The sequence below is a fragment of the Lycorma delicatula genome, chromosome 6 (genome assembly GCF_047948215.1).
Source record: "Lycorma delicatula isolate Av1 chromosome 6, ASM4794821v1, whole genome shotgun sequence".
NCBI lineage: Eukaryota > Metazoa > Arthropoda > Insecta > Hemiptera > Fulgoridae > Lycorma > Lycorma delicatula.
The window spans coordinates 84,722,780-84,750,418 of record NC_134460.1 but is presented as its reverse complement, the minus strand read 5'-3'; the positions used below and the strand labels follow the sequence as shown (position 1 = coordinate 84,750,418).

Below are 27,639 nucleotides of genomic sequence, written 5' to 3'. Positions count from 1 at the left end.
AACCACTACCTTATCACAAACCCCATTGTTTTTGAATTTGCAGATAGATTTACATTTTATTTATCTTTTTATTTTTAAATTCATGTTTCTACGTGTCTAACAATAGAAAATATTTTCTTCATTATAAATTATATAGATCACATCAGAAATGATAGGTATGTATATTATTGAAATAGGAAGAATATGCTCCAAGATTTACCAGAAAGATCAAGGGAAACAATGGAAAAATCTTTAGCAGGACTAAAACATATAAAAATTAATAAATAAAAAATAGAAATAATCATTTTTTATATTAACTCATAAAAATGCCAATTGTATGAGTTGATAACATTGCAAATCTGTAAAGAGAATAAATTTTATGAATCTATGTTTCTGTCCATGAAAACTATTTGAAACTAAACTTTTGTAACAAAAAATCAAACAAAATGTAATGAATACAAAATTTACAAAAAAAGTCAACATTTGTCATTTGAAAGTTTGACAAAGATTTTGAGTTGTATTTGGAATGATTATCTTCAGCAACTGTTGCTGCTGCTGTTCTCACCTTGGCATCACCTAATGTTATTGCTGACTAGTATTTGGCAAACACATATTTACAATGTGGTTGAAAAATATGTTCGATATGAATTATGTCTACTAATTTAGTATTTAACTGTTGTGTATTTGTATACCAGGTGTATGAAAAAGAATTTAAAAATTTCAAGAATGAATATAGTTTTTATTTTGCAGCACTCAATAGTGTTTTATGCAAAATCTTGAAACATATACAATTAAGTTTTAATTTTCACATTCTATGTCAGATGTCAGATAGCAGCTGCGTTATACTGTTGCACAAGCCAAGCTGTTATGAGCCGAGGCTTCAGGACCATGGCTTCACCACAAGAGAAAGCACAGGGAGTGTACTCGTTCATAGAAACAAAATCAGTGACCGTCATTCAAAGAAATTATATGCAAGTCTATCGTAAAAATTTTATGATTGATAAAAGCATACATAAGCAGTGTAAACATATTTGGAAACCAGAAGCATTTTGGAAGGCCATTCGCCAGACAGTTCTAAAATAAGTGGCAAATATAAAAAAAAGAATTCAACTGTTTTTTCAACAAAGTCCAAAATGTTCAATTTGTATTGTTAGCCATCAACTAAACATTTCTTTAAGTACTGTCCATAATGTTTGCAAGTGATTGAAAGGCTTTGTGCTTATAACTTGCAGCTAATTTGTGAAATTAAATCTAAGATAAGCCACAAAAAGTTAAATTTGTAACAACTATATTAGACTTCATTTCTGCTGATTAAATCCTACCTGCAGCCAGTGAAGGTGCTATGGATAGGCCAGGTTGGGTTCCAGTGCCCCAAAATTTTCTTGGCCCATCTTGGTAACAAGGAAAAATTTCACAGGTCACAGTCAAATTGTCTTTAATAAAATTCAACAACACGGAAAAATTTTGACACCTAAAATCAGTTCCTTGAGAAATGAAGAAAGTGGTGGAAAGGGAATCTGTTTTAGTATGTATATAACAATTTATTGCTGCTCAAATAAATTTCAGCCTCTTCTGCTGAAATATCTTCACTAATATGTTATAAACCTTCCATGCAATTATTTATTTAAGCATTTTTTTGTTTTTGAAAAAACTTGCTAAGGCATAGTATTATAAATAATAAAAAATGTTAATTTACTTAAAAACCATCTTTAATCTTTATTCGAATTTAAAACACCCATGTGATTTAGGCATCTGAACTCGAGAAATGCAGGTCACCATAAGCGCATGTACAAGCAGGTCCCACTGTCCCTAAAACAGATTTCCAAACTGCTGATTTCTTCTTTTATTAAGGATCTGATTTTTAAGGGAATATCTTTCATGAACTCTCTTGCCAAGGCATTTATTGTAATTTTTTTGTAAAAAGTTAATGTATGTAATAAATGGGTAGTAACAGAACTAAGCTTGCTTTTGATCAGTTTACTCAGGCATCTTGAATATATTTGAAACGTTTAACAATATAAAATATTAATTAAAAGTGAAAAGAAAAAAAATTATTTTGTTTCTTTTTGCTAATTTTAAAACTATAGACTTCTGATTTTTGGCTCTGTAGATAGGGAGTGCACTCTGTTTTCTAAATGTGATAAAGGGATTTGATAAATCCCTTTATAAAATTTAAAACATTTTTTCATAAATGTTTTAAAAGGGTTCTATAATAACACTCATTTTTAAAATTAGCTGTTAATCCCCTAGGTACCAAGGTACAAGAGGAAATGGAAATGGTTAAATAAAGGGATCCCATCATTATTGACTTAGTTTTCTCCTTTTTTTTTTGAGTAACTTGTATGTATAAATTGCACGGTAAATAATAATTAGTAAAGTCAAAATTAAGACACTTCTGAATGCAGATGATGTGTTTGTATTATTACAGATAGCTAATTTATATGCATACTTAATAGATAGAATCTGTTGGTTAGTAAGTAGAAATCGACAAGTCTTGATTTTAAGAGGTAGTTAAGAATTGGCAGAAATAAAAGATTGAGATTCAGAAATGAGAAAAAAACATTAGAAATCGTAAATGAATATAAATATCTAGGTGTGATGTTCACATTGTCATTATTCTTGGATTACGTTTTTGAGATAAAACTGTGGCCATCAAATATTGAAAAATGGTGTTTGAATACCTTGAATAGGAAGATAAAGTTAAGGTTTATTCGTTGTATTTTTTTTTTTTTGTGTTCATTGTCAGCTAGTGGTGTATTTTGTTTATACAGTTGTTCAAATTGTCCTATATTGCCATGGTACAACAAGATGGTAACATTAATATAACTATGCCAGTAAATTATTTTGTGAGCTTATGAATATCTGTGTTTGTATGTAAATTTGTGTTCTAGAAAGATTTCTGCTAGGATTCTGGAAATAAGGGCCCATAGTAAAGCTATCATATGGTGTACAATGAAATGTCAAGTAATTTTTTTTTTAATGTAAACTATTTTTCAATACATATTGAACTATTCTGGCTGCAAAATTAATAAATGGATCTTCAAACTAAAAACAATGAACACAAAAGTCCTCCCATACAAACAAACAGTAAATATTTGCCAACCATCTCAAATCCACTAACACTAAAAAACAAATAAACTTGAAATTTTGTACATTCAAAAAAGGATCACATTTTAATATTTAAATATCATTGAATATATAAATGCTTAACAGAAACTTTTACTATAAAAATAGACATAATTCAAAGTCTATATATTTTATGAATATGTTTTAAAATGTTAATATTTTAATACATTTAAATATGTTTTCCTATCACAAAAACTTGCCAGCAATAACATCATCTGATGCCAGGGTGAGAACAGCAATCATTGAAGATGCCTACAAGAGTAACAAACCCTTATGATGGAAGTTTTTTTAAAATGTTATTTTATAATTTTTTTTTCCTTTTTCATTTCACATTTATAGCTAAATTAAAAAAAAATTCAATCAGAATAGAATAAATATTTTAAAGATATTAATTGATAATTGGGTATGTATTTAAGTATGCATTAGATTAAGAGTATGCAAAAAAAATTAAGTATATCTAACAAACATAATTTAAAAAGTGATCAAAAAAAGAATAGTTTGTAAATAAAAATAAACTTCATAATTTCAAATTAACCAGCCAAAAAATCATTTCAATTGATAAAATTTATTAAAAATAGAAATACAAGAAAGAAATTAAATATGAATACAAGAAATTCAAATACAAGAAAGGACCTTATAAAAGGTCCTCTCAGATCTTGGCTAAAAAAAGGACTTTTAAAAGGTCCTTCTCCTTCCTTGTAGGCCAATATTTATTATCATGCATTTTTATTTTTATTTATTATGTATTAGTTATCTAATACTTTTCTAACATTTGGGCCAGTGTTTCATAAATAATATTATGTAATCTTTAATTAACCAATAAAATTCATTTAACACTTTGAAAACAAATATTTTATTTATTTCAGATGTTCAGGAGGGGTAATTTCAGTATATGCTTATGTTGGTGAATTCCAACCAGACAGATCTAGAATAAGAGCTTTAATGATCTCATCAATGGTGGCATCTTTTGCATACTTTTCAATACCAGGCAAGAATTTCATGTTAATTATATGTAGATTACACACAAAACATTTATTAGATTTTAGATATAAATAAAATAATAAAAAAGTAACAAACTCCACCTTTCATATAGTTAGTTTTACCACTCAGAAACAAAAATAAAAATATTCACCAGGCAAAAACATGTTAAGCAGAAGAAACCCTATTATATTACATTTTTAAAGAATAATAAAATTTAAACACAAAGAATAATATTTTTTTCTTTTAAAGGGCAACAAACTAGCAAAAGAGCTGTTACTGCCAGAACACAAAAGAAATAATGTTCCATTATAGATTTACTATAAAATTAAACAAAAATATCTGACAAGCAGTTTTTTTAAGTTAAACATAAATTGCACTAAAATTGAAGCAAGAAACTAAGATGTGTGAAAAAATATAATTGTTAAGAAACTGGATCATGTAAAAAGTATTTATGTCATGTACAAACACATTCAATGAAAGTAATTAAACAATTGCGTTAACCCATCCGTCTGAACTAAGATGAAAAAATCACATTTTAACATTAATATATTTAGCAAGGATGTTAAAATTTAAACTTTATTGTTTACTACTAGATTATTACCAAAAAAACCACCTATTTTCTGGACTGTTATATTAGCCACATTAAAGATTAAAATCTTTATTGTACATTCATCAAGGGTGCAATGAATGATGATATGGTAATTATCTAGCGGGAGGTAATGGAGAATCATGTGCCCCATGCGTGGCATAATTCCATTAGCATTCATCCATGACAATTGGTGATAATTTAAAAATATAACCTTTTGTGACAACAAATTAATATATTTTATAATAACTAATTCAAGACATTGTCAGTTGTCATTGAGTCCATCTTCAGTGACTGGTGCTGCTATTTCCCTTAGCATCAGTTGATATTACTGCTGGCAGTATTTTTTAATTAGACAGACATTCTGTATATAGAATGCTCTCAGTGTGTTGGATTTAAAATATGCCTATTAATATATTGATGTTGTGTTTTTGTGTCTTTAATACAAAGTTTGTAATGTTAAATCTGTTAAGATGCGTTTCTTTTTAGTATAAGCCCAGAATATTAAACTTGTTACCATTATTGTAGATTTGTGTCTATAAGACGATTAGCAAATGATTATGTTGATATAGAGGGTTTTGGATAAGTGTTCATTGACCTTTCTTTGATTGTTTAATCAAGAGCGCACACTTTCATACTTCTACATAAAATAAACAAAAATAAAAAAAATATATATCAAACAAATACTTTTACATTTATCAAATAGGATGCAGCTTCAAAGAAACCATAAACACTTGAAAGCCATAAACACATTGGCAACAGTCTTGATACTCTATACATAAACAATAAAAAGATTGTCTCATAAAATATTTGAACATTATGAAACATACGGATATGCATCAGTCATATACAAAGTGAATAGGCACAATTTAAATTCAAATATTTTTTGACCACATTCTTTTTTTGGGGGGGGGGGGATGAAAAACGCCTGTGCGTTATCATCGTCCGGAAGTTTTTTTAATAAATAGGTAAAATAACACTAAAATAATAAAACTAAATAAGGCTTAAAACTAATATAATTTATATAATAACAAATTTAAAACTAAGTTAAAACATAAGTTAAAAATTGAAATAAAACTCAAAACTAATATCACAGATGGAGTCTTTAAAACATAAAAGCTAAAATAATAGAAAAAGGAAACTATATAAAATTTAACTAATTCTGATAGGGAGTGCAAAAGACTCCCTACTCGGATAATAAAATTAAAGGCATAGAGCCAAAAAAATCAAAAACCAAAAAATTGAAAGTAAGGGAAAAAATTATCAAAAACTCTTCTAGCGTAAAAAATATATATGACAATATTAAATTTTTTGCAGTAACCTAGTACTACGCAAAAACAGAAACATCCAGTTCAAAATTTTATTATCATTGCACAAGATACCACGGATGTTTCTGGGTAGATTAAATTTACGACGCAACGCCGCATAACATATGCAGTCTATGAGTAAGTTGTGCACAGTCATAAGGCAGTTGCATCGTGTGCGTAGGGGTGTGTGCCCTCCTGACATTAAGTACTCGTGAGTGACCCTCGTATGTCCTATCCGCAATCGGTAGAGGACTACTTCTTCATGTCGAGTTTTTCTGCATGAGCAGTCCCATGCCAACACAGAATCCTTAATCTGGTGGAGGTTATTATCGACGGCAGTCGTCCAGTCACATTGCCACCTTGCTCTCAGTGATTGTTTTACACGATTAATAAAATCAGAGGTAGTAACTTGGGTAATGAAAGGAGGCTGAATACATGCTTCTTTGGCAGCATAGTCTGCTTGTTCATTACCTGGAATCCCTACGTGGCTAGGGACCCAGCAAAAATTTACTTCTGTGTTGTGATTATTCAATTCAGAGATTGCGATGTAAATTTCAATGACGATAGGATGTTTGGAATAAAAGTTTTCTAACGCCTGGAGGGCACTACACGAGTCACTGCAAATAATAATGTTTCTATATTTAGGGCTAATGATATTTAGAGCCTTATTTATAGCGAGCAGTTCAGCGGTGAACACACTCGTAATACCTGGTAGGCCAAACATATAAGTTCTTTCATTGACAACAAAAGCACAACCAACGGTATCATTTTGTTTCGATCCATCAGTGTATATCACCACGTCTGGGTTCATCTTGGAGAGAACACACTGAAACATTTGCCAGAAGACAGTAGGTAGTGTTGATTGTTTATTGTATGTCATAAGGTCAAAAGTAAAATTTACAAGGTTTATTCTCCATGGAGGATATGAGCACGGATATGATGGAAAGAACAACGGAGTGTCAATATTTATATGCTGCAGCAGACGTCGGGTACGGACACCTACAGGTGCAGTACAGCGTGGACAGTCCTCATACTTTCCAAAATTAGGATTTCTAAGAACTGAGTCAAAAGCCGGGTGATTTGGCTGTCCTTTGAGACGAGCAAAATAAGATAACAAAAGCTGGTCTCGTCTATCCCAAAGTGATGGTTCACCACAGTCTACAAGTAAGCGTGCGACAGGGCTTGATCTAAACACACCTGTGGCAAGCCGAAGAAAAGCGTGATGTACACCATCCAGCATTTAAAGCACAGTTTGACGAGTGGAAGAGTAGGCGACACAGCCATATTCTAAACGGGAACTAACAAGGGAATGGTAAAAACGTAACATACATGACCGATCGGCTCCCCAATTGGTGTTACTAAGGACCCGCAACATATCTAAAAGTTTGAAACATTTTGACCTTAATTCCTTTATATTTTTGACCCAACTAAGACGGCTATCAAAAATCAAATCTAGAAACTTGACGTAAGGAGAGATAGAAATAAGCTTTCTGTTCAGAAAATTTGCAGAATAGAAGGGTTTCGTAGCCGAGAAAAGACTATACATTTCGTTTTGTCGAATGAAAATGTGAAACCAGTCGTCCTGGACCAAGCCTCAACGCGAAATATAATGTTCTGTAGTAGTCACTCTGCTGTAGGTGTTGAACGGCTCGTAATGTAAATAACAAAATCGTCAACAAATAGAGAACATGAGACAGGAGCCACATTCTAAATACAAGCCTACCTAACTAAAAATTACCAACAGTAACAGTAGCTGACACCTTGATGAGAACAGAGAATCAGTCACAGAAAATCGTAGTGAAGACAAATAAGAATGTTTTGAAATATGCTATTAAAACATTGCTTTTATAAAACTAAGTTTAGTTTATGATAATACAAATTTGTATTCTAAAACGTTTTAAAAATGTATTATCATTCATAAATAAATTAGATTAACAACCAGCTGGAAACAAAACAGATATAAATGTTTAGCATGCAGAGGAAAAAATGGAGTAATTATAATTAAAAAAAACAGACAACACAATTGTAGGACCCACACGCACACATATACACACACACACACACACACACACACAAACAACTTAATTAAAAATATTTATCATTTTATGTAAATATAATATTTTTTGTTTATTTAATTCAATGATTCTAACTAAAGCGCGCGCACATACTGTATTTCATTCACGTGAGTGTGGCGGTACTAGTGGCCACTTTAAATACTTTTTTTCAGTTTAAATATTATTCATTTATTTAATTTACCTGTGATGTCACAACATAGCAGACAACTAGGGTAGCTGTGTCAGTGCTACACTAGTGCTCCTGTGATGAGAGGAGCAACTACTGATGCAATATACCCACTTAGATACTAGTTATTTAGAGCATTTTTTGGCGAAGGGGTGTAATCTTGCAAAAAATTCTTTTTTTGCAAATATTGTTATTTTTTAATCGTTAACAGATGTGCTTAAGAAAAATAAGACCTAATTACATGAAATCTTGAAGTACTAAGGATGACCTTGCTCTACAGCCTCACCCCCTTGACCTTTTAATTTGAAAATTTAATGCCCCATATGTAAAGGTAATCTGACCAAGTTTGGTCAAAATTGGTTCAGTAGTTCTGGAGATATAAGGTGATTTAGAGGGCGTCACTGAACATACACACATACATCTGGAAAATTTCCATCTTGCATTTTGGGTTCCTTAGGTGTCAAAACATCAAGATCTGGTGACAACCGCATATGCCCAAATTGCACTGCTCACAATACTTTCCTTTCCTTGCTATAGTGTTAATCGGGAAAGTAAAAATTCAAATATGGTACAATATTATTAAAATAAAAATGTGTTATTAAGAATATGACATACCTCAATAAAAAGTATGAACTGTTTATAAAATGAAACAGCCACCTTTACTTATAATGGTGCTATGAGTTACGTCATGATGTAACATAAAACAAATGACACCTTATTTATTCAAATCTGTTCATAAATAACAAAGTTATGGCAAAGATTCTTGAGGCAAGTCTCTAGATTAAAAAACTAGTTTTCATTTCTTCAAGAAAAAGTAAATAACTTGACAAGATCTCAACTGCAATAATTTTATTAATATTATCATGAAATAAGTTATAATAATTCAATAATATTGAAAATATTACAATAAAATATTGAAATTATAAAAATATGATAATAATAATAAACATTAATACTGAAAAATAATTTGCATTACACATTTTTTGTTTGATGAAGACTTGTTATTAAACAATTTTTTTGTTTTTTTAATTAAAATTCATTTAACAAATTGTTGTGTCAGATAATAAAACATTAATAAAAGAAACTACAGTAGTTGTTCAAAATATAGGCCCACATTCAAATTACATGCATCAAGGCATTATTTTTATGAAAGAGTCTGGCATAACTGCCAGATTCTTTCAAAGATGCCAGGTATCTGACGAATCCTCTCAATCCTATTTAGAATTCTTGTGCACAATTCTTCTATTTATCCATGGAGGTGTCATAGACAAGTGACTTTAAATGACCCATAAGACCCCATATGACCCATAAGGATTGAGGCCGGAAGACCTTGCAGGCTATGCTACTGGGCCTCCTTGACCAATTCATCTGTTTGGATATGCTTTCATTCAGGTGATATCAATCTTGAATCTGTAACGAGCTGGAGCCACATCCAGCATGAACCATATTTTTTTTCTTGGGTTTAGTGGCAAAACGTTGAGTACAAGTGGAAGATCTGCCGTCACAAAATGTAAATGTCTTTTGCCATTGAGTGTTTCACATTAAAAATAGACAAATAAGTGGTCTCTATGTTAAGTACTCCTTAACACCTTTCTTTCCTTAATACCTTTCTCGGCTTCAGTCGTTTATTATATGTTGATGCGTTTCGGAATAACTCTATTGTCAAAATTTATTGTACTCTAGACAATATTGCTGAGAACAATTAGTTTTGACAATGGAGTTATTCCAAAATGCATCAACATATAATAAAAGAATGAAGCTAAGGAAAGTAAACAGTACTCAACATAATTGTCATAGATGTTCTTAATAGAAAATATAATAATAATTATAATCTTAATAACAACAATTTTAAATAAGTGGTCACCCAGAACACCTATAAGTGTAAACTTATAAGCTGATAAGTGTAACCATCTTATAGAAAACTGATATTGGTGATGGTTCTCTTAAATGACATGAGAGTTTTCAATTGACACACATACGCGAGTTAAAAATGGTCAGAATTGTAAATTTGACTTTATCTGGAAAACTAATATTAAAAAAATTTGAGTTAACACATTTTCGGATAAGCCATTGGCATAGCCAAACACGATGCGTATAATTTTAAGGTAAAATAACTTTTGTTCACTGATAGTGATAGGCATTGAGTTGCAAATAAGCTGCTCATGCAAAACCTTCCAAACTGTTGCATTACCAACACTGAACTCAAAGTCTAGCTCTCTAGTACTTTTTTCAGGATGGTTAGGCATTTCATCTAACACATCCTCCTTGAAATTCGGGTGTACATATTGAAAGTGGTCATCTTAATTTACCATGATTTTCAGGTTTTAAGCTTCCTGTGTCTCTGAGTTACTTATAAATGGATGAAAACATTGGATGAGAAGATAATACTTGATTGGGAAAGTGTTTCTGACACAGCCATCTCATCTCAAGGGTGTTGCAATGTGTGAGATCATACATTGAATGTATATCAACCATTTCTAATTTAGTATTAATATGATTTACACTGCCATGGTGAATAAGATAATGGTAAAAAAAAAAACTCATACAGCTCAGATCAATATATTCACTTGGTCAATAACAAAAGACGCACTGGGTATTAGTTTTTTCTATACTTACCACAATGACTTGTTAATTGCTTTAACAAAAATTATTTTTCAATATTAATATTATTTATTATTATAATATTTTATTTTATTGTTATATTTTTAATATTATTATAATTTATTAAATGATAATATTAATTAAATTATTCCAGTTGAGATCGTATTGAGTTACTTAATTTATTCAGGAAGAAATGAAAATGGTGTTTTAATTTAGAATGATTTGCTTCAAGAATTTTGGCTATAACTTGTTATTTGTGAACGGATTTAAATAAATAAGGTATCATTTTCTTTGTTATAAAACGATTAACATTTTTTATAACTAACTAAGATTTAAATAAACCAGCAGTTGAAAATGTATTAACAATATAAAGGTTTACAATGCCGACATTTTGAAATGGAATGAGAAATCAGGTTTATTATGTTTATAAAACTCTAGGTACCCTAGCATCATACGAAATCTCAGTTTGATACAAAAATCATTTCAAAGAAATAAATTTTTGCATTAGAAATATAAAATGGCACAATAGTCTCTAAACTAAACGTTACCGAACATATGTTGATGTAAGAGTTCTTTATTTTGATTGGGGAATCATCCCCTGAATTCTTGAAACGGTTTTCCTTGTGTAGAACACTTCAAATAACACAAATTTACTAAACAAAGGAAAAAAAAGAATATACTTACTGTTTTATTTTTACGTAAAACTAACTTGTGGATGAGGAGGCTTTTCATTCTGATAGTAACTGTTCTAGTTACAAATTGAACTGAAATTATCATATTTAAAAAAGGAGAAAAAAATAATGTTTATCTGATAAATATCAAGAATAAAATGCCACTTAAATTCTGAATTGATTTCTGGATTTAATGTTGAATATTGATCCTTTATTTTTTTATTTTCCATTTTAATACAGAATGCTTAAAAGGATTTTAGTGGTTAACCTTTTCTATGATGTAATTGTATAACATATTTTTATGATTCTTTTTATTATTATTTTTTAATGTGTGAGTTCATAGCCATGAACTATATTGATATAAAACAACTTGACTTTTATAGAGTATTTCTATAAGTAATTATAGATAAAATTCAGGGACAAAATGAAAAAATCTTACATTTAATCTTTACTTCAAGTTTTAAATAATATTACTATTTCCTTCCCTTGCAGTATATGCTTCGCTGATAATACCAGGTGAATGGGCAATAAATTTGTATCCTGGATTAGTATTTAAATCATGGAGACTTTATTATGCTGTATGCAGTCTACCAAGTCTAATAAGTGCTTTAATGATATATTTTTTACCTGAAAGCCCAAAATTTTTAGTAGCTAAAGGAGAAATAGCTAAAGCAATCAAAGTATTTCAAAGAATACATAAAGTGAACAAGAAAGAAGGTGAATTTTTGGTAAGTGTAACATATTTCCTAACCCAATTTATTCAAATTTACAGATATGTTCTTAAAAGATAAAAATACTCTATATCTTTACTTACACAAATAAATTCTACATTTTGTAAGAAAAAGGCGACTTTATTAATAGCATTTCATCAACTAATTTTTTTTTTATAACCCTGAATAAGAAAAAGATTCCCTCTATAGTTGCAATAAAGAAACAATTGCTCATCTTTTAGACACCGCAGAAAAAGGCAGGTGGTGGCTGAAACAATCTGTGTAATAGTTGTCTGAGGAAAAAACAATGAAGAATAAAAGAAAAGGTAATAGAAATACCTCCTTTTTACAGGAATATTAGGGGTAACCCTGGATAAGGGTAACTAAGATGGGTAAAAGAGTACATTCTTATCTAAAAATCAACCAAAAACAAATTAAGTTTAGAGAGCAGAAATTTATAATAACTTGAATAAATAAGTAAGGAAGTAAAGATTAATAAAGTGAGCTTTACAGTTAGCAGACATAATAATTTGATATATATTTGATTTGGGTAATATTTTAATAGTAAGTCTTTCATATCAAAAGGTAAAACACTTTTTTTTTTGTCTTCAGTCATTTGACTGGTTTGATGCAGCTCTCCAAGATTCCCTATCTAGTGCTAGTCGTTTCATTTCAGTATACCTTCTACATCCTACATCCTACATCATCCTACATCAAAGGTAAAACACTAATTAAATAAAAAAGAAGAGTTTGTAAGATGTTTTTATTTGAGCTTCTTAAAGTCAAAATTTAAAAGAATATTATATTTTAGTTTGTACGTGATATATACTTATTTAAAACAAACTACAAGCTGTTTATTAAAGTTCTTATAAATAAATAGTTGAATATCTTAGCCAAATCTATCAATATTGTCAATACAAGTTATTTTAGATCAGTTTCCTAACTAGCTCACAACTAAAACATAATTTATAAGCGTTTATGAATATAATTGTAAAGGCATATGAAAAAGGAATTTCTAAAAGGTGAAATAGGCTCAATATTAATTTAAATAGTTCAAAAAATAAAATAAATGTAAAATCACTTTACCTATAATTAGTCATAATATTGATAATAGTAGAAGTGAATAAGTGCGTTACTCCAGGAATAACAAAAAGAACAGCCTATGGCATTTGACCACAAGTGCCAAAAAAACCAAGAGGGAACGTTAATCAGACCATCATCTCTAAAATACACAAGAAATTTTCTAATTCATTTCCTCCGTATAACTCTTCAATATATTCCACCCATCTATCGACTTTACCTTTCGTATTATATATTGGTGTACTATCTTTGTTTAACACATTATTAGATTTTAATTTATGTACCCCAAAATTATCCTTAACTTTCCTGTATGCTCCGTCTATTTTACCAATGTTCATTTGTCTTTCCACTTCTGAACACTTTTCTTTAATCCACTCTTCTTTCGCCAGTTTGCACTTCCTGTTTATAGTATTTCTTAATTGTCTATAGATCCTTTTACTTTCTTCATCACTAGCATTCTTATATTTTCTATGTTCATTCATCAGTTGCAATATATCGTCTGAAACCCAACGTTTTCTACCAGTTCTCTTTATTCCGCCTAAGTTTGCTTCTGCTGATTTAAGAATTTCCTTTTTAACATTCTCCCATTCTTCTTCTACATTTACTACCTTATCTTTTTTACTCAAAAATCTTCTTTACCTCCTCTTCCTCAAGCTTCTCTAAATTCCACCGATTCATCTGACACCTTTTCTTCAGGTTTTTAAACCCCAATCTACATTTCATTATCACCAAATTATGGTCGCTATCAATGTCTGCTCCAGGGTAAGTTTTACAGTCAACGAGTTGATTTCTAAATCTTTGCTTAACCATGATATAATCTATCTGATACCTTGCAGTATCGCCTGGCTTTTTCCAAGTGTATATTCTTCTATTATGATTTTTAAATTGGGTGTTGGCAATTACTAAATTATACTTCATGCAAAACTCTATAAGTCGGACCCCTCTTTCATTCCTTTTGTACAGCCCGTATTCACCCACTATATTTCCTTCCTTGCCTTTTCCAATGCTTGCATTCCAATCTCCAACTATTATTAAATTTTCATCTCCTTTTACGTGTTTAATTGCTTCATCAATCTCTTCGTATACACACTCTATCTCATCATCATCATGGGAGCTTGTAGGCATATAGACGTTAACAATCGTTGTCGGTTTAGGTTTTGATTTTATCCTTATTACAATGATTCTATCGCTATGCATCTTGAAATACCCCACTCTCCTCCCTATCTTCTTGTTCATCACGAAACCTACTCCTGACTGTCCATTATTTGACGCTGAGTTAATTACTCTAAAATCACCTGACCAAAAGTCGCCTTCCTCTTCCCACCGAACCTCACTAATTCCTACTATATCCACATTTATCCTATCCATTTCCCTTTTTAAATTTTCTAGCCTACCAACCTTTTTTAAGCTTCTAACATTCCACGCTCCGACTCGTAGAATGTTATTTTTTTAATTTTCTGGTGACCCCTTCCTTTGTAGTCCTCACCCAGAGACCCAAACGGGGGACTAGTTTACCTCCAGAATATTTTACCAAGGAAGGCGCCTCCATTATTGCTATGTGAAAATGCAGAGTCTATTTTAGAACTTATTAAATAAACAGAAACAAGGTTTGACAATTTCAAAGGCACTTTCTACAAACATCATTACAATAACTGGTTTAAACTGAACTGATTACACAGACTAATAACTAAAAACTAAACAATATAAAAATCCTATTATGAAAGCGATAATAATTTTTATATTATTTTTAGGCAAACAGTATTAAAATAAATGAAGAGGAGAAAGTGGCTGTACTTAATGATAAAAAAAATAAAGTACTTGCATTCCTTGGACTAATGTGGGATCAAACAGCACCACTATTTAAAGAACCTCACAGAAAAAATATCACTCTCATTTGTTTATCACAGTATTTAACATATTTCAGGTAAGAAATAAAAATATTAAAATGACTTTTCATGCTTAAAAAAAAATCTATTGAAAAATAATCTATTGTCTAATTTTAATGAGTACGACTATCATTTACAGATAAACTTCTGAGTATACTTCAGATCAACTACAGGACCAGATTACTTAACAACCATGTCTAAAGTAACAATATAGTTTATTCTTAAGTTCTGGGAAAAACTAGAAAAATTTACATATTATTAATATTTTATTCTTCACTCAAATACCAAATATAAGGTACAGAATTCATCATTTACAATTACAATTCTAATCATTCAATAATTACATTACAATTAACAACTTTTAATTAAAGTATAGTCAATTAACAGCAATAAGATAGTGATTTGAAATAACAACTTCTTAAACCAAAAACATAATCAACACAAAAAATAATTAGCATGATCAAATCTATTACAGTCCATGATTTGAAATTGTGGATCAACATACCAAAAGTTATTAAAATTGAATACCTCATACTTTAAGTGAATCATAAATTTTATCAGTTGTCACTGTTTTCTGCTCCTTACGGGGCTTGCAATAGAATTTCAAACACTTAAAATAAACTGATTACTCAACATTAAATATTCTTATAAGACACTACAGAAGCTATTGAGGAATATCCTAACTGAATTACTTCCAACAGACAGAAAAAGAGTCATCTGTAGTAAATTTAAAATGGAAAAATGACAGATATTGTCTATGATACAGAGAATTTCTTCCTCAAGTTAACAAAGATTATCTGCATGTTACAAATTCCACAAATGTAAAACATTATGTCATGAAGGTTTTCATTCATACATCTTCAATGAGTAAAACATCTGGAAAACCATGATTACAGTCGAGTATCAATTACTTCCAATGGATATCACAGAATAAGTCAGTTGCCATGCAAATAATTTTCAGTGGTGAATATTTACATATAACAGTATTAACAATCAGATTTAGAATGACAGTAATCCTAATGCTTGGAATATATCATAACATCCTCCAGTGTTAGCAACTTTTACTGTCATTTTTCAATAAATGTTTGGTGTGGTATAATAGAAAATCTTCTGATCAGATCTTCCTCCTCCTTAATAGTCAACTCTTGGGGGATGTGTATGTAAATTTTCTTCAAAATGAGCTTCTTCAGCTTTTAGAGGAGTCCCTCAGATAAGATATTCTTGCTGGAAATGTATTTCCAGCAAGACAGAGCACCACTTCACGTTGAACGCTGTATAACTCTAATCTCATTAAACATTTTTAAATAGGTGGACTTGACCAGCCAGATTTTCTGGTTTGAATCCTTTAGTTATGTTGATATGGAGGACAAATGAAGGCATTAATATATACTAAAAGAACCAACAATGAAAATGAGCTTTTACACAGAATCATAATTTTTGTTTGTAAAAAATGTTCATGGTATCAGCTTGTACAGTTTCGTGCGGAAGAAGGAAAGAAAGCATCTCCTAGTGCTTTCTTTTCTCTTCAACATATACAATTTATGTGGGCTGGTCTTGGATGTCTTTTAAATCAGCTTGGCACAGATGAAAATGTAGAGGTGGGAAGTCTGTGGTTTGTGGAGAATATTGTCCACCCAAATTAACAGTTATAAAAAAATTAACAGATTAATATAGTTAAATTAATAGCGTAGCATACAACACCATCTTGTAGTATTCACATTCATCAATTTGTAACAATATAGAGTTTCTAATAATTTCCTGATAACGTAAAGTAATTTGGCCTAGATAAAAAAAAGAATATCTTCAACTACTATTCATCAAAGGTGACACCCCACACCCCAATTTTCTGATAATGCAAAAAACTTTCATGAAAAATGTGACACAATCCAGTGTTTGGCTGTAAATGCAGTTGGAAAGATGAAACCAAACCTTATCTGAAAAAACTATGCTCAGAACACACAAGACATCTTAGATGAGATGTTTGATATCATCAGTTGAAGTCAGGTTCCCCAAATTTGTCTAATACTTATACGAGGTGCGATAATAATGAGATTGATGTGGAAAAAAATGCTGCTTACCGTTTTAGTCATGTTTAGTGTTGTCTCCTTCAAAGTAGTTCCCCTCTGATTGCACACACTTATTCCAGCGTTTCTGCCATTGATGGTAACATTTCTGGAACTCATCTTATGTAATATCCTCCAAGACCCTCGTCACAGCTTTTTGGACATCTTATGTTGTTTGAAAATGTTGTCCCTTGACCGCCATTTTGACTCTTGGAAATAGAAAAAAGTCGCACGGAGCGATATCTGGTGAATAAGGTGGCTGTGGTAGTACTGAAATTTGTTTTGAGGTTAAAATTGCTGTACTGACAGCAGTATGGGATGGCGCATTATCGTGACGCAGAATCCAATTATCAGCAATGTTGGCACGGTCACGAAGAACTCGTTTAAGAAGTCTTTCTAAAATTTCTTTGTAGAAATATTGGTTAACTGTTTGTCCAGGAGGCACCCACTCTTTATGAACAATTGGAATCGAAGAAGCACACAAGCATGCATTTCACTTTTGACTGATATGCGAGCTTTTTTTGGTCTGGGTGATCCCTTTGAGAACTTTGGCGTTTTGTGTCTGGATCGTATTGAAAAAAACCAACCTTCATCACCAGTGATAACACGGCTCAACAAATCTGGATTGATTTCCGTTTGCTCTAGCAGATCGGCTGCCACATTTTTCCGTGTTTCTCGCTGTTGTTGTGTGAGATTTTTGGGAACCATTTTTGCACAAATCTTTCTCAAACCAAGATCTTCAGTTAATATTAGAAGAACCGTTTCTCGATTGATGTTCTTCTGCAATCATTTTCACGGATAATCTTCGATCAGATCGTACGATTTCACGCACCCTGGTCAAGTTGACATCTGTCCGAGAGGTTGATGGTCGTCCACTGCGGTCTTCTTCTTCAACATTCGTTCTGCCTTCACTAAAAGCTTTATGCCACCGAAAAACTTGAGCTCTTGACATAACCTCCTCTCCAAAAGCCTTCTGAATCTTACCTTAAGTTGTCGTCGCGTTTTCATCCAATTTAACGCAAAAAGAAATGCCGTTGCGCAATATTTTGCGGTTTCATTTCTGTGACGAGAGACACAAACACGTGTTCAATTATTACAGCACAACTCACGACTGAGCAGTTGCATCAATGTGCCGCTTGGACTAGAAGTAGCTTAGAGACCAAGGTGGACCAAGATGGTGTGCCTACGCTAGCTGCAGGGTTGCCACATCTTGCAAAGAAAAATCAGTCTCATTACTTTATTGTCGCACCTCGTATATTAAAACACATTCAGTTTTATAAAGAGTTTACTGAGTAACTATTGTAGACAAATGTAACACCCGATATGTTTTGTAGTGTCTATGTTTATAACCTACTACAGGAAAATTTATTCATGAAGTGAAAAACATTTTATTAAATTTAATATTGAACAATTAAAAAAATGTACCTTGAAATCATTTTGATTATGATATAGTCATATTAATCATATAACATTCCATAATGCTATTTTTTTATGAAAATTGATTATTCTAACACTAATCCCAATCAACAGATAATGTATTATTTGATCTACATCTTTTGAACTCACTTTTACAATCATAGTAAAAGCATTCACTTCATCTAGAACCCTGTAACAGTTCTTAGTTACATGTACATGTAAAGGTAACACATTATTTTTCATTTTAAGTTTTAAAAGCACAAGTTTTACTTCTTTTCTTTAAAAAAATAATAATTTGTTATAGTAATGGTGGTATGTACCTCTGGCTACCAGAAACAATGAACAGGCTAGCAATTTACAAAAATGAAACTTCAAATGAATCAGCAACATTTTGTAAAGTTGTTCAATACAAGTCAAGAGATTTAAGTGTTATCAAAGAAACAATACAACTGAATGATATCAAGGATGAGGAAGAAAAAACATGTTCAGATTCGATTGATTTTTCAGTGTACTGGTATTTAGGATTATTAGGATTAACACAGAGTATAAATCTTGGAGCAATAACAGTTTTATCAAATTTATTCAACAAAAATTATCTTATATGTAAGTAAACACAAAGTATATACTTATTTATAATATAAAATAATTTTAAAAGTTTATTATTACTGAAATAATATTAATTTTATACTTTTCTTTATGAAACTAGTACTATACACAGTTATTAAAAGTAAAATGTTAACAACCAATCAGATTTCAGGGCAAACCAGTTTATTTGGCAAGAAACATACAATACCAATTTAGCTTAGTTCAATCTAGATATATCTGAAATCAGATTTAACTCATCATTTAAACTGCTGTTATTTACATTAATCATGCTTAGGATGTGTTAGTTTGACCTAATCATGGTTTTTATAAATGAGAAGGATTATTGACTTTTATTATATTTTTATCACATGAAGAAAAAAATATTTAATAAGTTTTTGGTGTAACTTATTTATTACTTCATGAAAGTGAAGTAACTTTATCTACTCTGAGGCCCTCCCAACTCCTTTCAATAAATTGAAAGTGTTCGGAAAATACCTTAAGCTGAATTACCTACTTTTGTAATCAAATATAAGAATAACTACTTTTTTGATAACACTGACGGACAAAAAAAAAATTTTTTTAATGTTGCTCTAAGTGTGATACCATTTCTTGAATTGCGTTTTTGTGTACATTACTATCTGTAAATAAAATTTTCTATCACTCTTAATTTTAAATAAATTACGCTTCAAAAAAAAAATTAAAGGGGAATATAGATAAAATCTGTAAAATCTATAATTTTGCACGGCCATACCTGTGTTAGAATGATTTCACTGATGCTTTTCTTTTATAAATAGCCTCAGGCATACCCCAAATTAATATCCAACAGTAATTGGGTAGCAAGTTAGTATTCCATTTCCCTTTATAATGGCTTTCCATCACCAACATGTCTTGGTGGAAACATTCAGTGTTCGTCACTTATGTCTCTGAGGTTGTCCAGGAAAAAGTCCAGATGTGACTGGAGGAAATGTATTTTCAAATTTATAACATCCCATAGCTCTGTATGAAATAAGAAGTTCATTAACAATATCGTGGTAATTGTCGGATTTTTGTTTGCCGAGAAAATTTTTGCAAACCTTTTTAAATGAAGCCCAAGCTGCAATTTCTACATTATTTAATACTGAGTTAAATACATCATTTTTGACCCTTATTTGAGGACCAACAAATATTCCTTTTTAATTTTTTCTTCATTTACATTCGGAAATTTCTGCCTGATGTATGAAAATCCAGGACTATCCTTCATTGCTTTTACAGAATTTTTCAGTAGTCCTACCTTGATATTGTGAGCGGGTAAAAATATTTTTTTTGTGTTCAACTAAGGGCTCAAGAATAATATTTTTCCCATTTGGAGTTAAGGTGTCTCGTTTCTTCCACACTTTGGTAACATAATGTTTATTCTTAGCTCGGCTGTTCTATTTGCAAAGAAAACACATGTACTTAGTATAGCCTAACTGCATGCCTAACAAAATAGCTATAACTTGTTCCAGCTATGTTTTTTAGAATTTATTTTTTTAAGAACGTCTTTCATCACATTGTATGTCTCTTTCAAATTAAACCATAAGCGATCGGTATCAAAAGATATTTGTTACTGTTGTGTAGTAGAACCACTTTTAAACTGTACTTGGACGAATCTATGAAAAGGCACCAATCCTCATTTATGAACTTGTCCCAAGTGCAACATAAGCTCATCAATATTTGTACAATAAACCAAATTATTTTCATCAATAAAATATGAGATAGTTTTTTTTGTCGGCTTCGAAAGCCCAAAATTTTTGTATATTTTTAAAGTAAATTCCAACCTTACAGTCTTGATCCTAACAGTTCAACTTGATTTTTTGATAAATTTAAATCCCTGACCAAGTCATTTAATTCACCTTGTGATGTAAGATGTGGCTTATTGGAAGATAATATCAAAATCATCATTGTCTTCTTCAGTACTGCCTGATTCTTCATCGCTGGTTTCGAAACCTACATTCACAGGTGGCTGAGGAACTGGAATAATTTCACTGTGAGATACAGGCCTGATTGCAGATTGCAATGAAGGATATTTTACAGTATGTCTAGATTTTTAGAAATTCCAGACACACTTGTTAAACAAAAGTAACAATCAGTTACATGATCCTTTGGTTCAGGCCAAACCATAGATACATCAAATGGCAAAGCCTTCTCTGTACATTTCAGCCATCCTCTTAAATATACAGAACAATTAGTGCATACTATATGAGGAGCCCTATCTTGATCAATTTAATTTTATACTGAAAGTACAAATGGTATGATTTTTTAATTAAAGGTGTAATGTTTTTACCATTTGATTTTATGGTAAACTCACCACATACATAACAAAAGGCACCCATTTACACAATTTTGAGGTGTTATTCCACTGTACTGTTAACAAACTTAAGACAGCAATAAGACTGAACAAAATAATTTCATTCCTAAATTCAGTGTTTAATACAATTAACACAGCTGTGATTTCAGCTACATGTTTTGACCTGCACAGACATAATTAATCTTGTCCAGAAAAGTTCACTCTTCAGTATTAGATATGACTTCATAATAAGTGACTATGATATGATTTAATTCTTTGTCTAGTATTGTTTATTTATAGCCTACAAATTATGTTAACAAAAATAAACAATAAAAAATGAGCTAACAAAATACAAAATAGGAGCTTAAAATGCTAATTATACGCTGAAAAATAAAAACAATTCTTTAATTAAAATAAAAAAATTGTTCAAAAATGGTTGGTGATAGAAAGATTTTGAGTTCATATTTGTTTTCAGTATCAAAAAACAGATTAAAATCAAGTATCGCATGTTACGAAACAAAAATTATGTTTATCAGTGTAATGTCACTGAAGTAGTTCTCTTAGACAATCTAAAAAGTTGTTAAGTGATATATTTAATTATTATAATACAAAATAATAAAACTATAATTTTTTTATCTCTTTTTTTCAGTTGGTTTCACACTTGCAGCATTAATATCATCAATAGCTGTACTTGAAATAAATATAACAGATTTTGTAGCTTATAATGTAAGCCTTCTAATTATATTTACAGGAGCAGTAATTCCAATTATCAATAGTGTTGTCGTTGAAATGTTTCCTACAAATCTCAGGTATAATTGTTATTTAAGCCACTTCATTATAATTGTTATTTAAGCCAAAAAATGTTCAGTTAGTTCTCAGTTTTAAGAAAAGATAGACTTAAAATTAAATATAGGTTGTGTGGAATATTTTACGGAAAGACTTATGTGTCCATATTATTTACAGCTGTTGTAGGCTTAAAAGTCTATCTACTATTTTGGGCGTACCAACTTCATGACCAAAATGTTGCAGTATGAGTGGAGAAAGTAACACACATAATGTGTAAATGTTGGGCAGAAAATTCCCATGAACTCTTACAATGTGAAATGGACTCCCCAAAATTAAATGTTTTCTGTGTAATATCCTGACCACAAGTTTACGGGTCGTTCTTTACTGCTGAAGCAAGTGTAACAGGAGCTGCATATATGGCTCTTTCCTGTTCTGCAAGTTGGACTAGAGAATTTTATTTGTCAACAAGATGGTGGAGTCCCTCACTGGCATAAGTCTATAGGGGATCGGTTAAATGGTGTTTTCCACGACCACTAATCCACGTCACCATGTGCTCGGTGACAAAGATTCTTTGTCTAGCTACCAAGTTCACCTGATTTTACACCATGTGATGTTTTCCTTTGGAGTTTTAAAAAGGATCTTGTGTATGTACTGATCTACATGATTTGAGTCACAATATTGAAGCAGCTGTAATTTCCATTACTTCAGACTTACTGGTGAAAGCACGGGATGAACTTTCTATTGGTTGAATGTGTGTCGGCGTGGCAAAAGGTGCTTACATTGAACACTTGTAGGGAAAACTATAGAAGTTAATCTTTCATTTTATTTGTGATTTATCACTGTAAATAAAGGTTAAGAGATATTAAATAGCTTAAAAACTCCTTTTTGTTTACAAAACAAAAACTTTTTGTACATTCTGTATTTAAAATCATAGTAGTTAAAAAACATACTGACACCTCTCCATTACTAGCAACTTATTGTATGTAGTAAGTACAATGCAGGAATATCAAATCAACTTTGAAAGTGCGTGAGCAACTGAAAATTAATAAAATTTCAATATTAAACTCTTAAAACCAAATGCAACATGTAGTATAGCTTATTGACATTGGATTGAACATTATACAGATGTACTACATGAAACCAATGGAAGCACCTCCTCAGTATCATTTACTATTTATTTCTTTAACATGATTCTACATCTTTGCAGTTCCTTGTTTTTAATGAAAACTGTTCATTCAATAATTTCATATTCATGATTAAGGAACAAGTCTCGCTGAATTCTTATGAAGGAGAGTCGTAGAACAAATTCATAGATATTGTATTTCATACAGAATAATACCACAAGAATATAAACAAGCTTCCCTTGTAAATAAATCATCTTCCTTCTAGATGATTCCTTCTTAGTGGGAATTGCTCATTCCCACTAAGATTGAACAATTTTCAACATACTAGGCTGTATCTTCAGAATTCAGTTTGTTTACATGAGAATAAAGTAGTTTGGTGAATAGAAGATGTTAGTCATTTGATACTGAATTCATTAATTTCAGCTCTATAATGTTATTGAATTAATAAAGTGAGAATTGAAGACAATACAAAACTGAAGTTTTGATCATAGTTGACAGAAAAAAGTCAATGGAATAAAAATAATCTGTCTGTATTATTAGTAATGTTATAAGTATTATTTCAGACATATATTGGGCATTACTAAAAACTATAAAGAAGCAGTTCCATTACATCCAGATGTGTTTAATTTTTTATTTAAAAGATTTTTAACTACAAAATATTATATAAATACAGTAAGTATAGGTTATAGTGACATCGGATAGTGACCAAAAACTTCTCTCTTGGTTGGTTTGGTACGCTGTTAATGCATAAATGTAATATGTACATTGTTTTTAATGACATCGTTTCTAGTAACATATCGGTTATTATGACTTATTTTTCCTTCTGCAGTGCAACATTTTGTTGGTTATAATGACATGATCACAAAATCATAAACATTGTAGCTACAGAAATATTTTGACGGTTAAAATGATTCCAATTTCCTTTTATCTTATATATGTACTATAGTTCTTATTTTTTTTATCTTCTTCCTGTACCAGATTATTGTAAACAGAAGCAGTCACACATTCAGTTATCATTAATCTTTTGCTGTGAGATTATCATATCATATGTATTTTATTTTACATATCCTGTGTAATTCATTCAATGGTGACTTAATTATGACTTCGTGAAAAACATTTACGATAGAGGAAATGATGCACCTGGCGGTTACAGAATGGCGAAACTAATAACATTCTTGGGACATTGCCCAAGAATTAGGCGTAAGTATTCGACAATATTGGTGATGTGGAAGAACCGTAAAATTAAGAAAAAGTTTGAAACAAATTCTATGAAATTAAAAAAACTAGTAGCTAGTCAACATAATAATATAGACCAAACACTGTTGAAATGATTTAAATACTAGAGGAAAAAAAAATTATCAGACTGTTTCTACATTTAATGTTCAGCTTAGCCTAGCCAGGAACCTTACTGTAAAATTTCATCAGAAAATGAGTTTGGGCATAAACTGCATTATAAAAATAAAAAATAAAAAAAAAATTTACAATAGGGTCTGACATCACTAGGTTAATAAATAACTTGATTATATTACTGTATTAAAATAAAAAATAAATATCTTATTGATTAATTTTAATTAATTTGTTTGTAAATAATTTAAGTTTACAAGATGAAGTTTTACTATTTTTCAGAGCAATGGCTGGGTGTTTAACTCTAATGTCTTGTAGGCTTGGCACTGTAACAACAAATGTAATAGCAGGTTCACTAATCGATACAAAATGCAACATGTTTCTTTATTTTTTTATTGGAGCAATGGGAGGTAAGAACAAACTCTTCAAGTAATTTTTAGAAGCAAAACATACATTTTCAGGTTGTCTACCATAAAAGTCCTTTAAACTTAAAGTATGCATAATTGTTAAAAAAAAATAAAATTATTTTTGGTTAAATTTTGTTATTAGTTTATGATTGAAAATCACAGTTGAATAAGTGGTAATTATGAATAAGTAATTAAGTGGTTATATGACATTGAGTATACTTTTAATTATCTTTATCATATTTTGTGGCTGGATTACAGTGTAAAATTAATGTACCCATAATCAACAATGTTCAGAACCAGATCCTCTTTGGGTTCCACTTCCTTCCCTTTAACCTTCTTCCTTGGGCAAATGACATAGAATTTGGGTCAACCACTTTGGTTCCAACTGTGGGACTATACTGGTACCTTTGGCAGCCAACAGGGCAGCTGCTTCTTTACTGGAGGTTAGTGATGTATCAATCTTGCATACCTGTGGAATTATCCAAGAACTCTGTTTTATATTCAGGGCTTGCACATAAAGTCAAGTATTAGCTACTCATTGAATAAAACCAGACCTTCTATTCCTGATCCTAAACAACCAATCAATAAGAAAAGAATCCAGCAGACTGATTAAAATTCAGATGTGGAATAAATTTTTAATCTGTTGACAAGATTAAAAACATATTTCTGTAGAAAAAAAAAATTGGTAAAGTTATTAAGTGATAATAGAGACATATAGTACAAAATAATGTGGAATGTGAAACTTGCAACAGGAAGAGTCAAATTATTTTATAATTATATCTTTGTACATCTATCCAATGTATCTATCTAGATTGTACATCTATCACTTTAAAAGATTTGTAACATTTTTATTGCAGCATTAGTGATAACCAGAACAATTGAGTTTGATATGAACAATAACTTTATAATTTATTTTTCTTTAATTACAACAATGTTAATTTACTTGGTATTCTATTTAATTAAGAAGCTTTTCTTTTCTTATGAGTTCAATCACATAACAGCTCAAATAAGATTAAAACAGCTTAATAAGATAAGAGTAAAAATTTGTAAAATTTGAATATTTTGTTGTACATCATTAACATGCCAAACCCACCAAAATGGTGATGCTCATTCCTAAAAGGTAGTACCTTCATTCTACCCATGAACTGGTTGTTTAATGAACATCATTGCTCTCTGGAGTAAGAAACTCCGGCTGGTGGTTTTGTATCTGAGATATTTTATATGTGTTTCAGCCACAAGAACGCTGGTGAGGCAGTTAATGTAAAGCAATAACTTAGTTGGGCATCCTAGTGGAGGCCAAACTGATAACTGTATATGTTACCACAGTTAGAGGGCCAATAAGACAACCTCTGGTAAAGCCCATCAGGGCTAGGAACAGGAAGGAGTTGTATGGCAACGTCACAAGGTAAGTCTCTTCCCCTGTTGGGTTTAGGCCCTTTTTGTAGTAAAATAATCCACTTTATATATTTTCTCACTTCAGTAGAGAATTAATTATATTAAAAATGTAACTTAGTAATAAACTACATATTCGGCTACAGATCATTAAACTAAATGCTGATGTTTATATTTATGTTTTAGTTTGCCTGGTGTCTGTTAGTATACTACTGATTGATTCATTGAGATCAGAAAAACAAAATACTTCAGCTGCTTAAGAATAAATAAGTTTCCAGAATTGATGATAACTCTAGAAAACTACAAGTTCTTAAAATCTGTAAATAACATTGTACAATTTTGTAAATAAATTAATAATTAAATATGTTTGTATCTTGTTTAGTTATTAGATAAATATATATGTATATATATATATATATATTATTTTTCTAAAATCAATCTTTTCAAGACCTATATCACCTCTATGCTAATAATATAAATTCAAATATTTATAATTCAACTTATTCCATCCAAGTATAGATATAAGACAACTTTTACTTTATTTGTATATTTATGTAATTTTTCACGGAATTCCACATCATCAGTCGTGTATGATATTTATAAAATTACATAACATTAACATAATCTTTTAATCCTTTAAAATTAAAGGATTAAAAGATTAAAATTGCGATTACTTATACAAGAGTATTGTGATTAAATAAAATAAAAACAAACATTCAATTACACGGAAGCCAAATATGGCTTCTTCTTTTTCCTGTTTAGCCTACAGTAATTACCGTTCAGAAACATGTATATGGGTAGTCAAATAATACAGTACTGTACTTGTCGAGATAATATCCGCGTTGGTGTAGTAGCTTGGTTAGGGTAATTATTCTATGTATTTACCGCTAGTTCACTGGTTCAAATAATAAATAAATATAGAAATTTATCACTTCATAATTAGATATGATCTTTAATATTTGAATGAATACTACAAGATTAAATAAATATAAAAGATAAATGTATATAAATGCCTTTTAATGATTTCTTAAATGATACATTGTTCAGAA

The 27,639-nt window shown here is 30.6% G+C and overlaps 1 protein-coding gene across 2 annotated transcripts in view; it reads left to right on the top strand.

Moving 5' to 3' along the window:
• Positions 1–26,946, top strand: part of LOC142326713 (synaptic vesicle glycoprotein 2C-like) — a 46,311-nt gene extending 19,365 nt beyond the window's left edge. The window contains exons 5-12 of one of the 2 annotated variants that reach the window (XR_012756845.1): positions 3,972–4,093; positions 11,985–12,220; positions 15,034–15,206; positions 18,952–19,250; positions 22,187–22,346; positions 25,074–25,201; positions 26,431–26,603; positions 26,777–26,866. Coding sequence is in view for 1 of the 2 variants with exons in the window: in XM_075369358.1 (XP_075225473.1) it covers positions 3,972–4,093; positions 11,985–12,220; positions 15,034–15,206; positions 18,952–19,250; positions 22,187–22,346; positions 25,074–25,201; positions 26,777–26,850 (1,192 nt within the window). In the remaining variant the exon portion in view is untranslated. Of the gene's footprint in view, positions 1–3,971; positions 4,094–11,984; positions 12,221–15,033; positions 15,207–18,951; positions 19,251–22,186; positions 22,347–25,073; positions 25,202–26,430; positions 26,604–26,776 lie in introns of both variants that reach the window. The other variant, XM_075369358.1, reaches the window with a different exon arrangement.
• Positions 26,947–27,639: the final 693 nt, after the last annotated feature.